Source organism: Neolamprologus brichardi, chromosome 15 (genome assembly GCF_056152115.1).
Source record: "Neolamprologus brichardi isolate AB-2024 chromosome 15, ASM5615211v1, whole genome shotgun sequence".
NCBI classification, from domain to species: Eukaryota; Metazoa; Chordata; class Actinopteri; order Cichliformes; family Cichlidae; genus Neolamprologus; species Neolamprologus brichardi.
The window spans coordinates 37280003-37299286 of record NC_142118.1 but is presented as its reverse complement, the minus strand read 5'-3'; the positions used below and the strand labels follow the sequence as shown (position 1 = coordinate 37299286).

At 43.2% G+C, this 19284-nt stretch overlaps 1 protein-coding gene across 15 annotated transcripts in view; it reads right to left on the bottom strand.

The window, feature by feature from the left end:
- The window catches only part of adgrl2a (adhesion G protein-coupled receptor L2a), a 102759-nt gene that overhangs the window by 27523 nt on the left and 55952 nt on the right, over nucleotides 1-19284 (bottom strand). For all 15 annotated transcript variants that reach the window (XM_087852808.1, XM_087852810.1, XM_087852815.1 and 12 more), the window contains one exon: nucleotides 13335-14135. In XM_087852808.1, the coding sequence (XP_087708934.1) occupies nucleotides 13335-14135 (801 nt within the window). The remainder of the gene's footprint in view (nucleotides 1-13334; nucleotides 14136-19284) is intronic.

Genomic DNA, 19284 nt, shown 5'->3' with positions numbered 1-19284 from the left:
CGGCACCCCTGTTGCGCGAAACACATAATACCGAGGATTTGCTAAGAATATTCAACCTGGCAGCTTTTCAAAGCTTGACCTTCTGGTGGGCAGAAGTCTTCATGTACAACTAAACCTTAACGGCGCCCCCTGTAAGCAACAATCCCATTTTTTTCCTCAACACGTTCGACGCTGTAATGCTTATACATCCAAGTACCCTGTTGTGTAAATTGCCACTAAGTGCTTTGTGCAACAAGCGTATTTGCTTTCCCGTTGACTATGGCTTATCCAAGGCACTCAGTCTGAAGCGAACAAGACAATAATTACAGTAACATCCTCCTGCCTGGCAATCATTCTTGCCTGGAAGATTTTGTGGCATGGCTGATTAAATTTCACTAGAGCAACACGGAACCTGTATGTGCAGCCACGGAGCCAGAACATTCATTTTACAGTTGTTTCTCCCTACAACTCATACTCTGATAAAACAGGTGTGCAGTAACTCTTCCAATGCCCCGGGCAAAAACAATATGTTTCAGTCCCGGGGAAGGAGAAAAATAGTGCAGTCCTTACATTTAACATGAGCCACTGAGGAAAAACTATGAAGACATTTTTCATGTGATACACCGGAGGAGCGAGAGTAACGCTGTAATTACATTTCATAAAAGTTGAACATAAGGGAGCTTTATAGATGCAATGTTGATAAACACTGACTCTTTGATATAAATCTGCAAGTGCAAAAAGAAAGCAGAACAACCACCTCGGAAATAAAAATATTTGTTGGTTGAATTTAACAGAAAAAAGGCGAACCAATCAGAAGGAGCTCTGAACGATCTAATCGCGTTTGAGTACTTTGATTTCCTCCATTAGGCTGCCTATAGAGCATGCAGGAAACGAGGAGAGGTGCTGTTACACTGTTCAGCACGGTTGCTGTCGGTGCTGCAACACCTTGTGAAATAACAGGTGAAGGTAGAGACGAGGCAGAAAGTGAGAAGAAGGAGATAATCTGAGGTGTAGGGGTGAGGCGAGAGAAGCGGAGAAACAGAGGCGATGATGGGGAAATTCAATAAGAGTGGGGTCAATAGGAAGACGTATTCGGCGTTCTGGTGAACCCCTGGCAGTGACATCTCCATATCTATCGCCTCTTATCTGACTCAACCATCACACACCAATTCTTCCACCACCAAAGGCCCCATCATGTGGATCAGAAGCTTCCACACAGTGGAGCTGAAGGGAATCGTCTTTGAGGCTGGCTGCCACCTGTGGAGAATTAGGCTCTATTGACCAGAGGAGACGACTCTCTGCGCTCCCTCCTGTTGAGGGAGGCTATAGGACGGCGTGCACACAAACACACAGGTGACATGAAGGTGTACACAGCTGACTGGCTGTTTTGACACTGAGCTGAAGGCAGATTTGGCCGGCTGGTCGGCTGGCTTCGCCTCAGCATCCCCCCCTTCTCTCGTCTCTTCTCCCCTACCTGTATCCTTTTACTCAACACAGTGAAATTCTTGGCTGCACAGCCTGTCACAGCAGTTGAGAGACAACCTGTGCTTAGTGTCCTTTCAGCACCAGCATTTAGCTGGCTGGGAGAAAATGTTTGTCTCTATTCTCCACCAATATCCTTTTATTTTCTTTCTTTCTCTTTTTTAAGACTCGCTGAGAAGAATCAGACATGAAAGCAAGTTTTGCAAATTCCTCGTTGACTTTACAAGCTGTGGCAATCAATGCTGCGGCTCGGAAACGAATGTGTGTCAACGCAGTGTTAACACGATTATCGTCGTTTCTTCATAAATGTCTCGGTCAGAGTTGCTTGGCAAACTTCCACAAGACTCCCAAGAAACTGTGGGGCCTCTTTATGGGTTTCTCATTTCCAAAGTATGAAAGATGATAAGGCTAAAAATCCCAGTCTCTGTGGGTGGGAGGTTTAGGATCCAGACAGAAATAAAATGAAAATGAATTGCTGTTCGGCAGCGTGATTCGAGATAAAGGGCTCACCACTACAGCCAATAAATCAAAGAGGCATCTGCTGTAATCCGAGCACATTCCTTTTGCATGTCAACTAACAACTGTATCTTGTCTATGCTCTCGTTCAACAGGACTACATGCAAAAACAAAAAGAAATTGCTGTGATGTTGGGGTTTACGCGCTAGTTAAAACGCCCGCAATCTTTTTACTCTCTGATGGTGCCTGCTGTCAACAGCAAAGCTGGGAACATAATTAATGTTGGACTCTTGTTGATGTAGATGAGGGGTTTCCATTTGAGAGGGACTACCCTGTGGCTCACGGAAAGGGCTGCGGGGTGGATTGAAAAAAACCAAAGAATCAGTTAGCTACAAAAAAACAATAAAACCTTCGCCGCTCTGATTGGACGCCATCACAGCTTCGTTAATGAGCAGTACTGGGAAGAAAACACATTATTTAAAATGGCTCAATTAATCCAGTTCGGAGGTTTCGTGTCATGTTTATGATGCAAACTAATCCGCTTTCCAGTGTGAAAACGAGGCTAATGTGGATGTAGGCTACACTTCCCACAGAGATCCGTGCGTAAACAATGCAGCCCCTCTGACCACTGCTGCTCCCGTGTACATGTCATCCCGTAATCCCACCAGAAACACAATAATCTCATTACAGTTATGCCACAGACTGGTTTCATTTAATCCAATGAACGCTGGGAGGAATTAACCCAAAGGCATTCAAATGGACACTCTTCTCAGGTAGTTCACAGAGATGTCTAAGGACGGGTTTTATAAGCAGAGCTAGCAGAGCCGAGTGAGGGATGGCTATCGATCTGTTGGCGGTGCTGCAGCGGGCCTTTCCAGACCTTTTCAGATTCATCACATTAAGCAAATACTTCTGTTTTCCATTGTGGCAACACATGCCTTGACACTCCTGAACTTTCCCCGTGCGACGTTCCTTTGATTATGACAAAAGAAGCAAATCCCACGTTCGGGCTATATATCGAATCCAGGACAGGATCCTTGATGATTATGTCTGTGCTGCACTCAGCCCAAGGGGAAGCTTCAATTAGCTGTCATACAGTGAGAGCGCACAGAGTGATATTCTCCAAAGCACTGCCGCTAGTCAGGGCAGACTTATTCATAACCTCTTTGTGCGATTCAACACCCACACGTTGTTGCACTTGAATGTATCCTGGTGGTTCGTTTATTACCACAGGGGTTACAGGCCTCGCATTGATGACAGACAATAAGATGGGAATCGAGGAGAGGAGCATGTCAAGTTTTGAGCCGGTGCAAAGCATATGCATCGACGCAACACACACACACAGAAGCCAGATGAGACTTTACCAGGATTCACGGAGAGGTGACAAATGAAAAGCGACAGCGTGTGTGTCTTTTATATTATGTTTAATGGCTTCACTTTCAGTAGGCACCGCATGGTTGTTCATCAGGGTAATGTTTCATACACATTATCAGCTGCTGTTTATCTTGTGAGGGAAGGGAAAGTGGTTTGGCGTTCGTTTCAGCTAATTTGCCACATTAAAAGCTAAAATAATTATTGGATGTCACTTATCACCTCCTCTATCCCCTGCTTTGTCATGGAATAATCACATGATGGGAAGTGAAGCTGCTTAAGAGATTTACTGTACCGCTTGTACCTACTGTACCGTTTTTGAGAGCGGGGAAAAAAAACAACCTTTTTGTGCTGCAGTGAAAGGCTCGTGGTGATCACACGCCCATGAAAGGGGAAAGTTAACGGAGCCCGTGAAACCACAAAACAGATCCAGGCCTGTTTCTGCCATCAATAGCGACCCGTGATGGGCTTTTGGGAAGGGGACCAACGAACGACCCGACACTGAGCGCAGGCTAATTGAAATAAGGCGCCGAAGTGTGAGAAAAACTGTAAATAATTCTCTGTGCTAATACCGCTGATGCGTCCCCGTTTCCGACGCGCACGCCGCTCGTCGTCTCCGGTTCCCGCCTTGCATCGAAGTTCATATGGAAATGGAGCTGTTCTTGAGTACGAAGCAGCGTGATGATTTATAATATGTTTGTGATGCATTTTGATATCTACCAATAATAACAATAATACACAAAGGAAATTGGATTACACATCTTTCACTCTACGCCGCGTTTGTAGCTGTGGAGGGAACGCGGCGTATGATTGCTTGTGTATCAGCAGTAAATATTAAGAAAGGCGAGTGAAAATTCATATAATTTCCCATGAGTCATGTCCTTGTGAGGTGTGTACAGTACACATCTATGTCTTAGGGAACCTAATAGTTGGATTATGTTATTTTCTGTTGTCTCCAGTGTTTCTGTTTCACACAGCAGCACTGGAGGCAACACACACACACTTTGAAGGAAGCAGAGACATACATTTACACATTCATATACACTCTCACACACAAAATGTATGGAGAACAGACTTAGCAGCTGCCAGACTGCTTTCTTTTTTTTTCTCCTTGCAGCTTTCTGAACCGTACGTGCCTCAAATTTCAAGCATTAACTCAAAGTGTGCCAGGCAGACTGATATGCAACGCTGTGCACAGGAGAGGGTATCTATTTTGGGGCGGTCACATGCACGTGCACGAGCGCGCCCGAGCGGCTGCGTGTGCACGTGTGAGCACGGGAGCTGCAAAACGCAGAAATCCATGCAAACCCGCAGATTAGAGAAACACAGACTCCCATAGACACAATAATCACGCCTGTGTGAAATAAATCTCCTCAAAGGCGTGTGTCAGAGAGTGATGGGGGACCATTGTGATGTCTGAGTAATAATTCTTTTAATACGCCTTGTTTCACAGTCAGACTGTAATCAAACAAGAGACTGTGGATCCCCTCGGCTATAGGACTCAGTGTAACTATAATCACCCCTCCTCCCCTTTATGTAAAACAACTCTTTGTGACATTCTAAATCATAACCCCGGGTTTGCTATTGCCCGCATCTTGTGTGCTGTCAGTGGAGATTATTTGGCCATGTTGTTTATACTAACGCAACATCAGCTTGTAAGGCTGTATTCCAAGTGAAGTTACAGCTAGCAGGTCGTGACTGTGGGATAAGCTCTGAAATGCTATTCTTTATCCAGTGGCCAGTGCTCAGTGCTGGAGTAACAGCAAAGACCCTGATCATATTTCAGAGGAAACAGGTGACCTCCTAACCTGACGTGTAATAGCCTTTATTGCCACCAGATCCTGGATGGTTCGTTATTATCCCACAAAAGTAATATCTGAGACGCTGTGAATAATAGTCCAAATCCCCATTGTGGAATTTCCCTTTTTCATCAGCCTAGTTAAATTCACTTCTATATCATAACCAAAAAGGAGAACAGTGTGACGATGTAGACAGAATAACTAAATTGTGTTAAAAAGATACGGGGGAGGAATAAAGAGCTGAAGCAGGCGGACAGATATTACAGAGTTTTGCATTCTAAAAGCAACAATGGAGACATTTAGCATCAGTTTTCAGGCCCCTCTTCTGTGGAACCAGCTTCCAGTTTGGATTCGGGAGACAGACACTATCTCTACTTTTAAGATTAGGCTTCAAACTTTCCTTTTTGCTAAAGCATATAGTTAGGGCTGGACCAGGTGACCCTGAATCCTCCCTTAGTTATGCTGCAATAGATGTAGGCTGCCGGGGGATTCCCATGATGCATTGAGTTTTTCCTTTCCAGTCACCTTTCTCGCTCACTATGTGTTAACAGACCTCTCTGCATTGAATCATATCTGTTATTAACCTCTGTCTCTCTTCCACAGCATGTCTTTATCCTGTCTTCCTTCTCTCACCCCAACCAATCACAGCAGATGGCCCCGCCCCTCCCTGAGCCTGGTTCTGCTGGAGGTTTCTTCCTGTTAAAAGGGAGTTTTTCCTTCCCACTGTCGCCAAAGTGCTGCTCATAGGGGGTCATATGATTGTTGGGTTTTTCTCTGTATCTATGAAGCGCCTTGAGGCGACTTTTGTTGTGATTTGGCGCTATATAAATAAAATTGAATTGAATTGAACTGAATTTAGCTAACTAAATTCGAAATATCATGCACCTGGGCAGAAAAATGTGAGATTTAGGGAGGTATTTAAGCCGCTCAACAAAATATGAAACTTGCTGAATTTACCTGTTCCAACCAAGAAGCAGGCCTGCCAAGAGGTCAGCTCGCTGTGGGGGGATTTTTATACAGACTTGCTGCAGTGAGGTGTTTCATTTGGTTGAGCCTCGGCTGGCCGGCTCGTGCGGTCAGAATTAGAGTCACCTTGACAGAGGCGAATGGTTACTTACCAAGAATTTATCAGTAGAAAATCCAACTAAAACAGATGGGAAATATTGGATTTTACTTTATTTTTTATAATGAAAATATTGATCCTTAAAAAACAAAACAGTGGAAATGACTTCTTAATGACAGCCAGCAGTGTGTGAGCCGCGTGCTCCTGTTATGATGGCCATCTTTGCCCTGTTGTGTGTGTGCAGTTTCCCATGAGGCAGAGCTGAGGATTTGCTCAAATCCACTCATTTAGTGTGCACTGCTCTCACTAGGCATTATTTGAGCAGTCTGACTTAGGCTTTAGCCCGACTTCTGCAGAGAAGTCAAACAGATGCCTATGGGTGACGACATGCTTGCAAAATGCAAACATGTGGATCTAAGTCGCAGCTCGTGTACATTCAGAGAAGGAGGACTTAAAAAAAATTGCTAGTTTGGATCAGCTGGAGGGCAAAGCAGAAACGAGGCACTGATGTGATCGGTGCTTAATGTTACACCGTGATTGCACTTGCTTGCGGAGGCGCCGACGGACAGCTGTGGACACCATGGATGAGTAGTTGTTCTTATTAGAACGGTCTTCTGGGACGACGCGTGCTTGTAAATCTACACAGGCAAGCCTGTGACGACAGATTTGAAGGCGCGCCGTGGCGGCGTGTAGCTTCGGTTTCACTGATGACAAAATTGGCATCGCTGTGACCAAAGGTGACTATCGTATATTCACACACAAACGTGCTTTAGGAGAGATATGTGGATTTGGTTGTCAGAGTTAGAGTGGGTTTGGTCCGATGGCATCAGGCACCAACCGAGACAATGAGTGTCTGCAAGTCAGAAATAAAGAAATAAAAGAAAGAGTAAAGCAACAGAAACAACGACGGCGAGAAACCATGTGACTGAAACAGACAGAAAAGAAAACACGAAGACAAAAACAGAAAGGGTGATTTTCCACATCGATACCCTCCCCATCCACACCGCTGTGTCCACACTTGATTGTTGTCAAGGCAAACATGTTTAACCCCTCCTGAACCATGATCCTGCACCACAGTGAGCAGGTAGACACAAAGTTCTTACCACCTGACCAAAAATAGCCACACACACATTTTAAAACTGCACAGCCACGCTAAAAAAGATTGTGGCTAACTTATACATTTTTTAAGGGTGTGGCTGCTTCGAGATGTTTTCTGCATCTGATATCGTCGTGTTGGTGTTGTTCCCAGATCATCATACTAAAGGTTGTTCCAGGATCAATATTGCAAGTGACCAATCAGAATGTTGTGATGTCATACTTTTGCGACTTCGGGAAAAACCGGCGTAAAACAAAAAACTGTACTTAAGCTGCGAGAAACCGCCTTTGTCCGCCGATCAACGGACCCTAACCCTTTCATAAACGCTAAGCAGAATTGATATTGTCCTTGCAACATTGGAATTTCATAAATGCACGAATGGGTTGGTGCGCAAAAGAATAACGTCACAATAATGTGATTGGTCACTTGCAATGTTGAACCTGGAACAACATTTTCATGATGATCTGGGAACAACACCAACACGACGATATCAGATCATCCATGTTTTCTCTCGTTCAGTGTCGTACTAAACGAAACTGTCAGGACTGCATATGTTGTAACTAGCTAAAAGTAGCATCCCTGTTAATAAGCCTGGGAAGTGGCGCCTCCTTATCCAAGCCAGCTACTCGACAATCGTAACACCTTAAAAAATAATAAAGAACAAATTCAAACTCGAGGACACATAAACATCCATCCATACATTTTAGCGGAGCAGCTTAGGTGGCTGCGAAAGCTTAATGATGATGTTGACAGTGTCCATCTTTTTACCCCCCCTCCTTGTTTTCTCTCTAAATGTTGCCACGCACAAGTTGACCTCCATGTAAGCACCGCAGAAGACAGAAATGAATCATAGTGGTGCTTATTAGAGAGCTGTATATTTATCAGACTATAAGAGGTAAGCTCTCTAGGGTGACTGCTAATGCATATGAGTCACAAGCATCTGCTAACAGCTGAACATTTTTGCACTGTAAAGCACTTTCATAACACACCAACTACAGGGCATTGTTTTGACCACATGCAGACTTTTGTAAGCTAATTGGCAACTCGCGTCAGTGAGCCGTACCTTATAATTTCAGACAAATTGGGTCATTTTCTTTCTTACGATCCCTACTTGCGAATGTTGTAATTTGACTGTGCGGCGCAAAGATTGAAACTGTATGCAAATGTATTGACATTTGAACAATTAAAGAGGCGGTTTTGATTTGCGTGGGTGTTAACGGCAGCACTGGGGGCTTTTATACAGTAGTATTTTGCAGTGCGGGATAAAATAAAAGGTTTCCAAGGCTCACCTGTGTCCCATCCTGGAAATGTCACCGCTTGTTTTTACCCACTTTGAGTATAAAAGGCTTTGGAGATGCTTACTCGGTGGTTTGAGGCCACATATCAGAGCTTGGCATGAACACGTTCTCCACAGAAATGCATAATGAGTTCTCTTTGGGAATACCTCATTCAAATCAATGTAATCATCTCACTTAAAAAATGCAACAAAGGAATGTGCCTTTTGCATTGGCTGCTATATGCAAGAAGGGCAACATGCAAGGAGCAATGTTAAAACCACTGGATTATATTGACGTTGGTCAAAGCCACGACAGGGACTCGCTGACCCATATAGCGTCCACTTCCAGTGGAGCGGATTGTTGAATCTGAGCCCATCCACTCCCACATAATCCTACAAGAGATGATCTTGTCTCTACACGAGCAACGCTATTGGACTTGACAAGAACCCAAATGTCTGTCGCATAAAGTCTCAGCATCACTTTGATGCTTAGCGTTCCATGACGGATCAAATCAAGTGACTGAGTTGTTTGTGCGTTGAGAAATGGCACAAAATGAGAAAAGTTTTGGTCTTGCCCCGACCAATTCCATCAGCTTCTAGTCATTCTCTGAGATTCCCTTTAAAAGTAGAACGACCTGCAGATATTAGTCAAAGGTTTAACTCAGCCCTATAAATACTGAAAGCGTGGATTTTGCATGTTGGATTCTTAGGGCTGAAACACTGTGCACCATATGGTGATTCAACAAATAGAAAAAGTAAGAAACGATTACTTTGCTGCTTAAATCCTCTTGTTACACAGTAAACAACTATCTGATGTTTGTCTGACTGATAATGGGCCAAACTCATTCATCATTCAGCAGCAGAATTTGCAAGTTTGGGCCAGTTACTGCTACACTCATACACAAACACACTAGGGGTGCAACGATACTCGTATCGATATCGAACCGTTCGATACAGTGCTTTCGGTTCGGTACGCATATGTATGAACAATACAACATTTTTAATTTATTTTATCAACTTTCCTTCTGACGATGCTGTCTGTGTTGAGCGCTCAGTGGATCTGCGCTCGACAGTGCAGCCTAGGCGGAGTAGTCGAACACAGATTCACTGAGCGCAGGGCAAGCTAGCTAGACAGAAGTTAAGCTCCTTGCAACATGGCAAATTGAACCTCCCCCACCCTCATTCAGATCTGGCGTTTGGAACTATTTTGGTTTTCATGTGACGTATGACCCTGAAGGTAAGCGCGTCATGGACAAAAGTAAAACAGTATGTTGGATGTGCCAGCAATGCTCAATTGGTGGGAACTAGTGTGTTAGCGCAGTTAGCTCGTTAATGTGTTGACGTCTTCCAGCCCCACTCATGAGGCGATCCGTGGTAGCTCGTTAACGGAGATTTGCCGTGTTGTGACCTTAACGTCATTTCAGATTAACGCTGACAGCACTAGTGGGAACACAACCAATATGACTGCACATTTACTCCGACATCATCCTAGTGCAAAGACAAGTGGAAGCAGACAAAAACAAGCACGCATGCTACAAACTTTACCCGAGTCATTTAGACAGCCGTTAGCACATGATTCTCCTTATGGGGACCTGATATGTTTAATATGCTGCTGAGAATATAGCCCAGAAGAAGCGTATAGTATAGCTTTTATTTTGGAAAGAGACATTTCTCCATAATAAACTCTCTTTTCCAAAGATGAGTGATTCCTCAATCAGATACAGGGCTCGCAAAATCGCTAGCCCGACGTCCTGGGGCTTTTTTCCAGTCGGGCTACCAAAATCTATCTCTGCCCTGCCCGTCGGCCTATCGTAGGAAGGAAAAATATATGTCAATGCTTTTGCATTCTTTCGGAAATGTAGCTGGGTAATTATGTCATTGGCATCGGCCACTGTCAATATGTGACATACTGAAATCGCGTTTGAATTTGCGCTTGTTTTTTGCTTTCACTTTGCAATCGCGTGAACTGTGTATAGAAAGCGACAGTACTGATTGGTGAGTGATGATAATTTGCGCACCAATTCCTCTGACATCGTCTTATCAATCGTTAGCTTACTATGCAAACATGACAAGTGAAATCTCCTGCAGCTTAAACATGTGAGAGGTTGATCGCGCAGAGAATCGCTGAGCGTCATGTGAGTGCGTGTGTAAAAGCAGCAGGATATATATTTTAGTTCTGCTGAGCCAAATAAGACAGGTCAGGGTGAAGAAGTGACAAAACGGAAAGGTTATGACAAATCAGACTATAAGGCAAAAAGAAAGTGCAGCTTTATGGTTTCATGGACAAAAGAATTTCTGTGGCTGCAATATGACGAGCTAAATAACCAGGGCTGCACATAAGTGGTCCGCAGGTGCGCATTCGCTGTCAAAATAAAAACCCGCACAAGATAAGAAGTTGCAACGCGTGTTTGCGTACATAAGATTTTAAGGAAGAGGACAGACATTTGTTTAGAACTTTTAAAGATGTCGAAGAAGCTCCTTTAAACAATTACTGTGATGTTCCTCCACCTCCAAAGAAATGTCAGAAGGAGTCCGAACCACAAAAGAAGCACGTATTCTCGGAAAAGTGGTTGCAGGAGGTGAGCTGGCTTCAAACAAATGATGAACGCACAGAGATGTGGTGCAGAATGTGCCGTGAAAATTTAATAAATGACAAATTAATAAAAAGGCATGAACATTTTTTTTGTATCGAAAAAATATCGAACCGTGACACCAAAGTATCGAACCGAACCGAACCGTGAATTTTGTTGTATCGTTGCACCCCTAAAACACACCTTTCTGCGTGTGCATGCAGGCTTTAGTGCATGAGAATGTTCTTTTAGTTTCCTCCTTCTTTCTTTGTTGCTGCTGCTAAAAACGTATAGGTTCAACTTTTAACACCACAAAAGCATTCTGATGGCTTGTTTCAGTGCCCAGTGATGCAGCCACTGAAACGAGCATAAAGATATCAAAGAGAGGGCGTCCTGTGACAGCCAGAAAAAATTGCCATCATTTATGTGTCAACATCAGCCATGTGGGAGGACAAGTTTATTGACATCTTGATGATCATCCTGGACCATTCTCCCTCGCTCTCATCGACTGCAACTCAACATACATTAGTCAGCAACAGGGCCAGGCTCACGTCTCATTTGTCAAAGGGAGAGAAGCGAGTCCTTGTAGACATTAAAATAAAGACGAGAGGATAAGGAAACCCTAAGGAGAAGGAAATGCAGGATGTCAGAGACTGTATATTTCTTAACGTACTAGACAGGAAGTGAAGTGGGCTCTTTTTGATGCTTGAGAGGTATCTGTGCGAATAAACAAGCTAGCATAGTGTGATTTAAGACACGCAGACAACTGGAGTGTATTCTTATATCAGGGCAGATCCTTTTAAAGCCTCTTATTTTGCTATCGGTGATCAGTGTCCATTTAACAAATGAAAAAGTTGATTGAGCGTGCAGTGTGTGTATAAACAGCTTATTACAGGAAGCCATATCAGTTAATCTGGAAAGACAATGCTGACTGCTTCATAGTCAGTTTGCTGGTTATAAACACATAATGCACTAATTGATTCTCATTTGTTAGGAGAAAAAAATAACACGGCCGCTTTTACGGTGACTGTCGGGAAATTTAGGGGAACCAGCTTATTTTTGATTTCTTCAAATGAGCACATGAATGTAGGTAAGAAAGGTAACGGATTCTGACCGCAGCATACGCCTCAATTGTTCAAAATTTGTAGGTAAAACTCGATATATTGATAAAGTATTTAGTGGAAGAACTTCAAGCAAGTTATAAAGATAATTTTTTAATTTTATTTGGCCAGTGAACCCTGTGCATTTTACCTCAGACCTGGTTTGCATTGCCTAGGCTGAAGCTGTCCCACTTGCTGAACCCAGTCTAGCAGCTCTAGGCCGTGCCCTATCAATACCAAAGTGGACGAGCCAAGGCATTAATAAATATTGAGCTCTTGGATAATCTGTGAAAAAGTTGCTTGACCTCTGTGGCTCATCACTAACTACGCTGAGCATTACGTGGACTTAGGATTCTGGGTGTGGAGGGATTAAGATAATTACCGTTATTATATTCTCGGTGTAAGGACGATTGCAAGCCTCGGCTGGTCTCCGCTCAGCTCTTGACAGCTAAATTAAAAACACGTGCTGCCGATGTGACCCTGGATGATTGATCCATCTCTTTTGTGTCTGCATCTCTTTCTGTCTTAAGGAGAACCTTGAATCCTTACACTTCAGCTAGAGACTGTAAAATGAAGTGGGGGGGGGGGGGGGGGGGGGTTCTCTCGCTTTTTTTCACTTTTTAATGGCCAACAGAGATTTCAAGTTTCAGCATCACTGGGGGAATTATCTAACCTTGCCCCAGGCCAGACTTTGCACCTGTCCAGACATGTATGTTTCCAGAGGTGAGAGTATCTCTCTCTCTTCCTGTCTTACTCACTCTCTCAAAAAAAAAAAGAAGAAAGGAATATGCTAGCAGGGGTCCCTGGAGCCTTAGCACCAGGGACTCAGGGAACGCCCGGATGGTAAACCTCCCAAATCCCCATGATACTGATCCCTTATGATATGATAACTGGCTTCGAGGTGTTGTTTACCACAGAGCCCCGCTCACTTCAATGCTTTCCTACACTCCAAAGCTTCCCATAACATATCTAGCACATATTAGATTCTAAATTAAAAATCAGTCAGCTGTGACACTTGATACATAGATGGGGATAGCAGAGGAATATAAAAGTGCAGTTGACAGGAACTAAAATCGCAATCTCAGCAATGCAATTTAACACTATTGTGTGCAGGAGAAATGATTGGGGCGACGGTTTCTTACCATGTGCCGGATCAGGCAGGCCAAACTCCAAGTTGTACCTCAGGATGTAAAAGTTATTCCACACATAGAGCTGGTTATCTCGCGGATTATAATCCACAGCTGCAATGTACTGGTACTGGTTGGGAAAGTGGATATCAACGTATTCCCCACGGTTCTGTTTGGTATTGTAAATATAATCAATCAGGCTCTTGCTGACTTCACTTTCATTGTCTTCGTAGGTGGAGCGGACCACATAGAGTACTCCACAGACCATGAAGGCATTGGAGGCTGAGCGCTTGTCGTAGGTCGTTTCCCAGGTAGCTTCAAACCGTAGCGTGTAGGGGTTCAGCTGGCTGATCACCATCATACCATTGTTCTGCTCTGTGGCATAAATCACCCACAGCCCGTTCTCATCCACCGCCAGGTCGATGTCTGTTTTTCCTCCCCACTTGTAGGGCGACGTGTCGTGGTAGTTGGCGTTGTTGATGATCGCCTCGCCGCTTTTGATTCGAGTCCGCAGGTCAAACTTCACGATGTTTCGGGTACGCTCCTTGTTGAAAAACACCGCCCCGTCGTAGACCACAAATCCAGTCCCATCCACCCGGTGCGGCAGCTTGTAGGTGATGGTTTGACGGGCATTTTGAAAGTCGTCCAAGGAGGAGTACTCGATTAGAGTGTCTGTTCGGTACGGAGTCCAAGGCATGAAGTAGATTTTGTCGCCGGCTTGCAGTGGGTCTTTGCACCAGGCTCCGGCTTGCTGCTCCGCTTCAAATATAAAGGAAGGTTCACCGACAGCTTTCAGAGTCCCAGGACAAAGAAAAACTAGCAATGGAGAAAGAGTAGAATGAGAAGCAGAAAGGTTAAAATGTGAAAAGAATATACATATATATATATATATATATATACACACACTTAAATAGACGATTTAATAGCTAATTTCTTCATTTTGTTTTACAGGTTGTCCAATAAGAGTGGGGACAAACACATATCAACGAGTGGCCGAAACACAACTAACATCTATAGCCAATATAAGGACGTTTTGTGCATAGAAAGAAAAAATACAAAGAAATAGAAAAGTTATTAAGCATAATGTTTAAATATGTAGTAGTCGGAAACGAAAAGAAGACTGGCCTCAAAGACATTAACTGTTGAGTAAAACACAAATGAGGGGAAAACATAACAGAAACAAAACTTAACATAACAATTGGTCCTGTAAATAAAAGTATGCAGCCAACTAAAGTCACTTGGCAACAGACGGGAGAGGTTATGACAGAGCAGGAGTCAACGGAGTCAAAATGTGTATACTCTGATGTCTCAGTTACACCACCTATTCTAACGGTATGTACCTGAGAGGCTCGTCATTACGAAGTGGTGCAAATATCACAATCATTCAAATTGAAAAGTAATAAAAAAATGTTTGGTTTCTTTTCTTTGAAAGGGTCTCTTGAGGTGTTTTTGGTTGTTGTCTGAGGTAAAGGAGGCATAAGAATCATGGAGAAAAGAGCAGCAAGTGGTCTGGTGAGAATAATGGGGAAAACAGTGAGAAGGGTAGGGATCTTGAAGAGAAAAGGGACAGTTGATAGCAAAAGCTTGAAAAGAAGGCCAGGAAACACTGTTACCATGGCATGCTATGGAAAAGGGTTTAGAAGCCAAGCAATATGAGATTCTGCTGAGTAGCAAAGCACCCAGGGAGAATGAGAAGAGGATGCCCCTATGGACTGCAGCCAATATTCCCCCGTTTACATCTTTTGGCTGCTTGTGTACCGTCTTTAAATGGCCAGCTTTACTTCCCTTGTAGCACTACACTGGCTGCTAACGTTACAGTTGGGGGGTGCGGAGGTTCTGACGATAACGTCTGCAATGGGTTTCTAGAGGCCACCATCGGAAAATAGGTAACTGACAACTAGATGCCACAAAACAAGGAGCTAGGGTTTGGGTCGTGTCTGTTATTTACCTTTTTGCTCCACTTCTATTTTAAGCGTTGGAAGAGAGAATGAAAGGGGTGCAAGGGAAGAAAACAGATTAATATGAATTAAGTGTCATCGCCACGATTACATATGCAGAAACACGTTATGAGACATGGAACAAGACGGGTACACCTGTTAGAAACAGGAAAGTTGTGAGAAAGATGACACACAGACGTCAAAGTCCTGTCTCAGAAAAAGGGTTCGGTTAGAGCAGCGAAAACTGGGTGGTCACATTTGGCGTCAGGACTAATTGTCAAAGTAGTTTTGTAGCGAAGTGGTGGGTGGATTTGTTTTTTCCACTGGCAAGTCAGAAAAGTGTTATTATCATACGTTCAGACCATTTCAGAAAAATCTCTTTAGTTAGAAATATGGTAAAAAGTCACATTTTTGTCACTCAGAGAAACTGAAACTCTGTCTTACAGTTGGACAAATCACACTATACTTTCTAGAGTGTAGTGGGACTTGTCATTCACTTAAATCCACTCACCACCAAAACTCAATCAAGATTAATTATTTCCTTTTTCTAAGTGGAAAGTTGTACAAATACACTGCTCAAAAAAAAGGTAAAATTTAGGGAGCAATCCATTTCACCTGCTTTGGTGCAATGAAAGCGACAACAGGCACACCGGAGAGGCAACAACATGACAACAGTTTAGCAGGTGGTGCCCACAGACCATTACTCCCCATGTCCTTCCTGAACCACGTTTCTCTGCTTTTGCTTTTTGCTAGCGTCCTTGTCAACACTGTTATCACGAGACGCTCCATGCAGCACATTCAGGTTCCTGTAGGAGCGTATGTTATGAGAACTGGACAGGGCCTCGCCAATCCCAGCCCTACAAAATGACCCCAGTGGGCTACTAATACGAATACCAAACGGTCACACACCGTGAAGACGGGACTAGGGGCTGACGTCTTTTGGTGTGGCCGTTAGCACAGTGCAGCTTGATTGGCATTCACCAGTGAACATCAGAATTGGCGTGTTCTCCGCTGACACGCCATTCTCTTCACAGATGAGAGCAGCTTCACACTGAGTACAAGTGACAGACGTGAAAGAATCTGGCGATGCCTTGGTCAGGGTTATGCTGCCTGCAGTAGCACTGAGCACGAGTGCTTAGCGGTGGGTCAGTGATGGACTGGGGAGGCACATCCTTGGACAGCTGCACAGACCTCCACATGCTAAACAGCTGATCACTGTTAGGTACCAGGATGAAATCCTCAGACCCACTGTCAGACCGTATGCTGTTGCTGTGGGTTCTTCTGGTGTATTTCCTGGATGACAGAGGCATCGATGCCATTGACTGGCCTTCATTTCCCCAGACCTGAATCCAACTGAGAACCTCTGGGAACACCCAGACTGTCTCGGATGTCACTGATGAAATGATCCAGGTCTACAAGGAGATCTGCCAGGTCACCGTCTGCTATCTCACCCTTGGGTATTATCAGAAGTGCATCCAGACACGCAGTGGCCACACACATTACTGAGCCACACTATGACACCAGTTGAAGCAGCCTCTAATTTCAATTTGAAACTTTGATTGGTGGTATAATTTTGAACCTTCCCTGCAAAGGGTTTATGAATTACACATTTTATATCAAAAAAGCTTTTCTCTGTGCGATTTAAGTGGGTTTTTTTGAGCAGTGTAATTGATTACATCGTGTTATTCAATTAAAGCAGGTTTTAATATAATAAAGATCCAATTTTAATGTTGTGGGAAAAACACAATGCAAAAGTCTCCATGTAACATTTTTATCATTATTTTCACTTTTAAAAAGATGAAGCCATGCACAGATAAGTTCATTGCAGACCAAAGGAGCAGGTGATCACTGTAAGTTGTTGGAGCAAAATGCATGAATATACCTCTCGTGCAGTCACTGTGGAAAGATGTATTTAATTTTATGTTCCATAAGAGCGTGCGCAATCTGAATAGATGTTTTTGTGTCCATACGAGGCTGCTATAAATTAGCCATCATGAGCGCATTCAAACAAGGCACTCTGAATGCACTTGTGCTAATAAGCATTATTCAGTCCATTAAACTGAGATGTCAATAGCCGATAAAACATTTCACATTTCACTAAAACTTAAAAAAAATAAATAAATTCCATATGCATTGCAAGTGAGTGGCGTCTAATTCTGAACTGCAACAATACAATAATGGAAAATATATATATAGAGAGAGAGAGCCGTATATAAGCAAGGTACATCTGAAGCCTAGATCAGACGGGACAATTCAAGACAGTACGGCAGTGATCTGTTTGTGTTAAATGTTTAAGAGGTAACAGTGTTACAGAAATGGAAATCCAGTCAGTGGTGTTTGTACATGAACGAGTGAGATATCAAAACAATTGTGCCACTCTGCCCTTAAAAGGCAAAAACCTGATTTAAATTTGGCTGATCTGAAATTCAAGGTAAAGAAAATTAGATTTTATTTGAACTGCTTCTTCACATCATGAGCTGTGACCAAGAGACCGAGCAGCTCATAGTGTTCGAGCACACGGTTTCTTAATTTATCCTCCAAGATCAAACGTCAAATTCAGCGCTCACTATCATGTCCTGATGTGTCGAGTAGTTAGAACGAGACCTCAAAACTTCAGCAGCTCTCAGAGAACAATGAGAAAACCTTGAAGTGGAAATCAGCAAAAATTTAAATTAGGTGTGTCTTTGGCTTTTTTGGGTTAAGGAACCTCGTATTTATCGAATGGTACTCTTATTTAAGTGAGTTTTATTTCTTTTAATTTGAACTTTTATGAAGCGTCAACAACAAAGTAATATCTATGTGTGGAGTGTTTGACGTGCACTAGTACTTCACTGATTCAACGATTATTTCTGCACACCTCTGATCTTGTGCCCTTCAATCTGCATTCCTGTGTGTTTGTGTCTGTTTTTCACAAAAAGCCTTAGCGTGATCCGAGGCCTGCAACACTCCTTTTGTGTACATGTTCACATTAAAATTGGAATCTGTCACAAACTGTTGAGTCTGATCTTGGCTTCTGTGGCAAAAAAGAAAAAAAAAATCTATGAAACTTGCGATTCAAAAGGATCCACAAATGAATGCACGCCATTCTGCAGAAGAAATTCAAGTGTAACTAAGATCTCACACGGATAGGAATCAAACAAACTAACAACAGTTCTCAGAAGCTGCCTCAGCCACACAAAATAGAAGAGGTGAGAAGCAGACGGAGACACACGGGTGAAGGAAATCTGGAAAGAAAGGGAGAACACATGACCGAAGACCTGATGACGTAAGTAGAAATGTAAAAATAGAAATAGCAATCAGTGTGATCAGAAATCGGTCAGTGGATGAAGAGAGTGAGTCAGATACCCAGGAGGTTTCCTGCAGATTGCACAGGGGAAGGGAAGAAATTAAGTCAGTTTATATACAGCAACATGAAAACAAGCATGAGACACATTCGAATCCACATTTAACCCAGGAAACTACATTCTTGTCTTTTCTAGGGATTTCTTGCTTTTTAAGAAGCACTTGTAATTAAATAACCCCGGTTAATAATCTGGCTTTCTATTATTTTGTGAACACATGTCTGCTGTCAACTCAGTTAGGTATCCTGGTGTTGAATTGAAGCATTATATTAATTATACTGAAGAAAAAGGAAGGGGCGGGAGGTGTGAGGGGGCTAAACAAAACCATCAAAGATGCTCATGCTGTATTTTTTTGTCCTATTTTTCCTGTTCTGGCGAACGCTGTCACTCTGAGCTGAGGGGTTTACCTGTACTAACAGGTGATGAAAATGAAAATATTAGCAATGAGGCCTGTTTATGCCAACTGGCACGACTCTGCAGCTTTACAAGTAAGAATAGAGAAGGAATCGTTCTCTTTTTTTCCCACCGATTCGAAATTGCTTGCATAGAACAATCTTAATAAAGAAACATCGTGGCTTTTATGTTGTCTGATTCAAGCAATTACTGGAGCCAATTCAAAGGGTGACTCAGTGCCAGGTGAAGACAAAATTTACATCCTTGGCTGGAATACGAAGCTAATGCTACTAA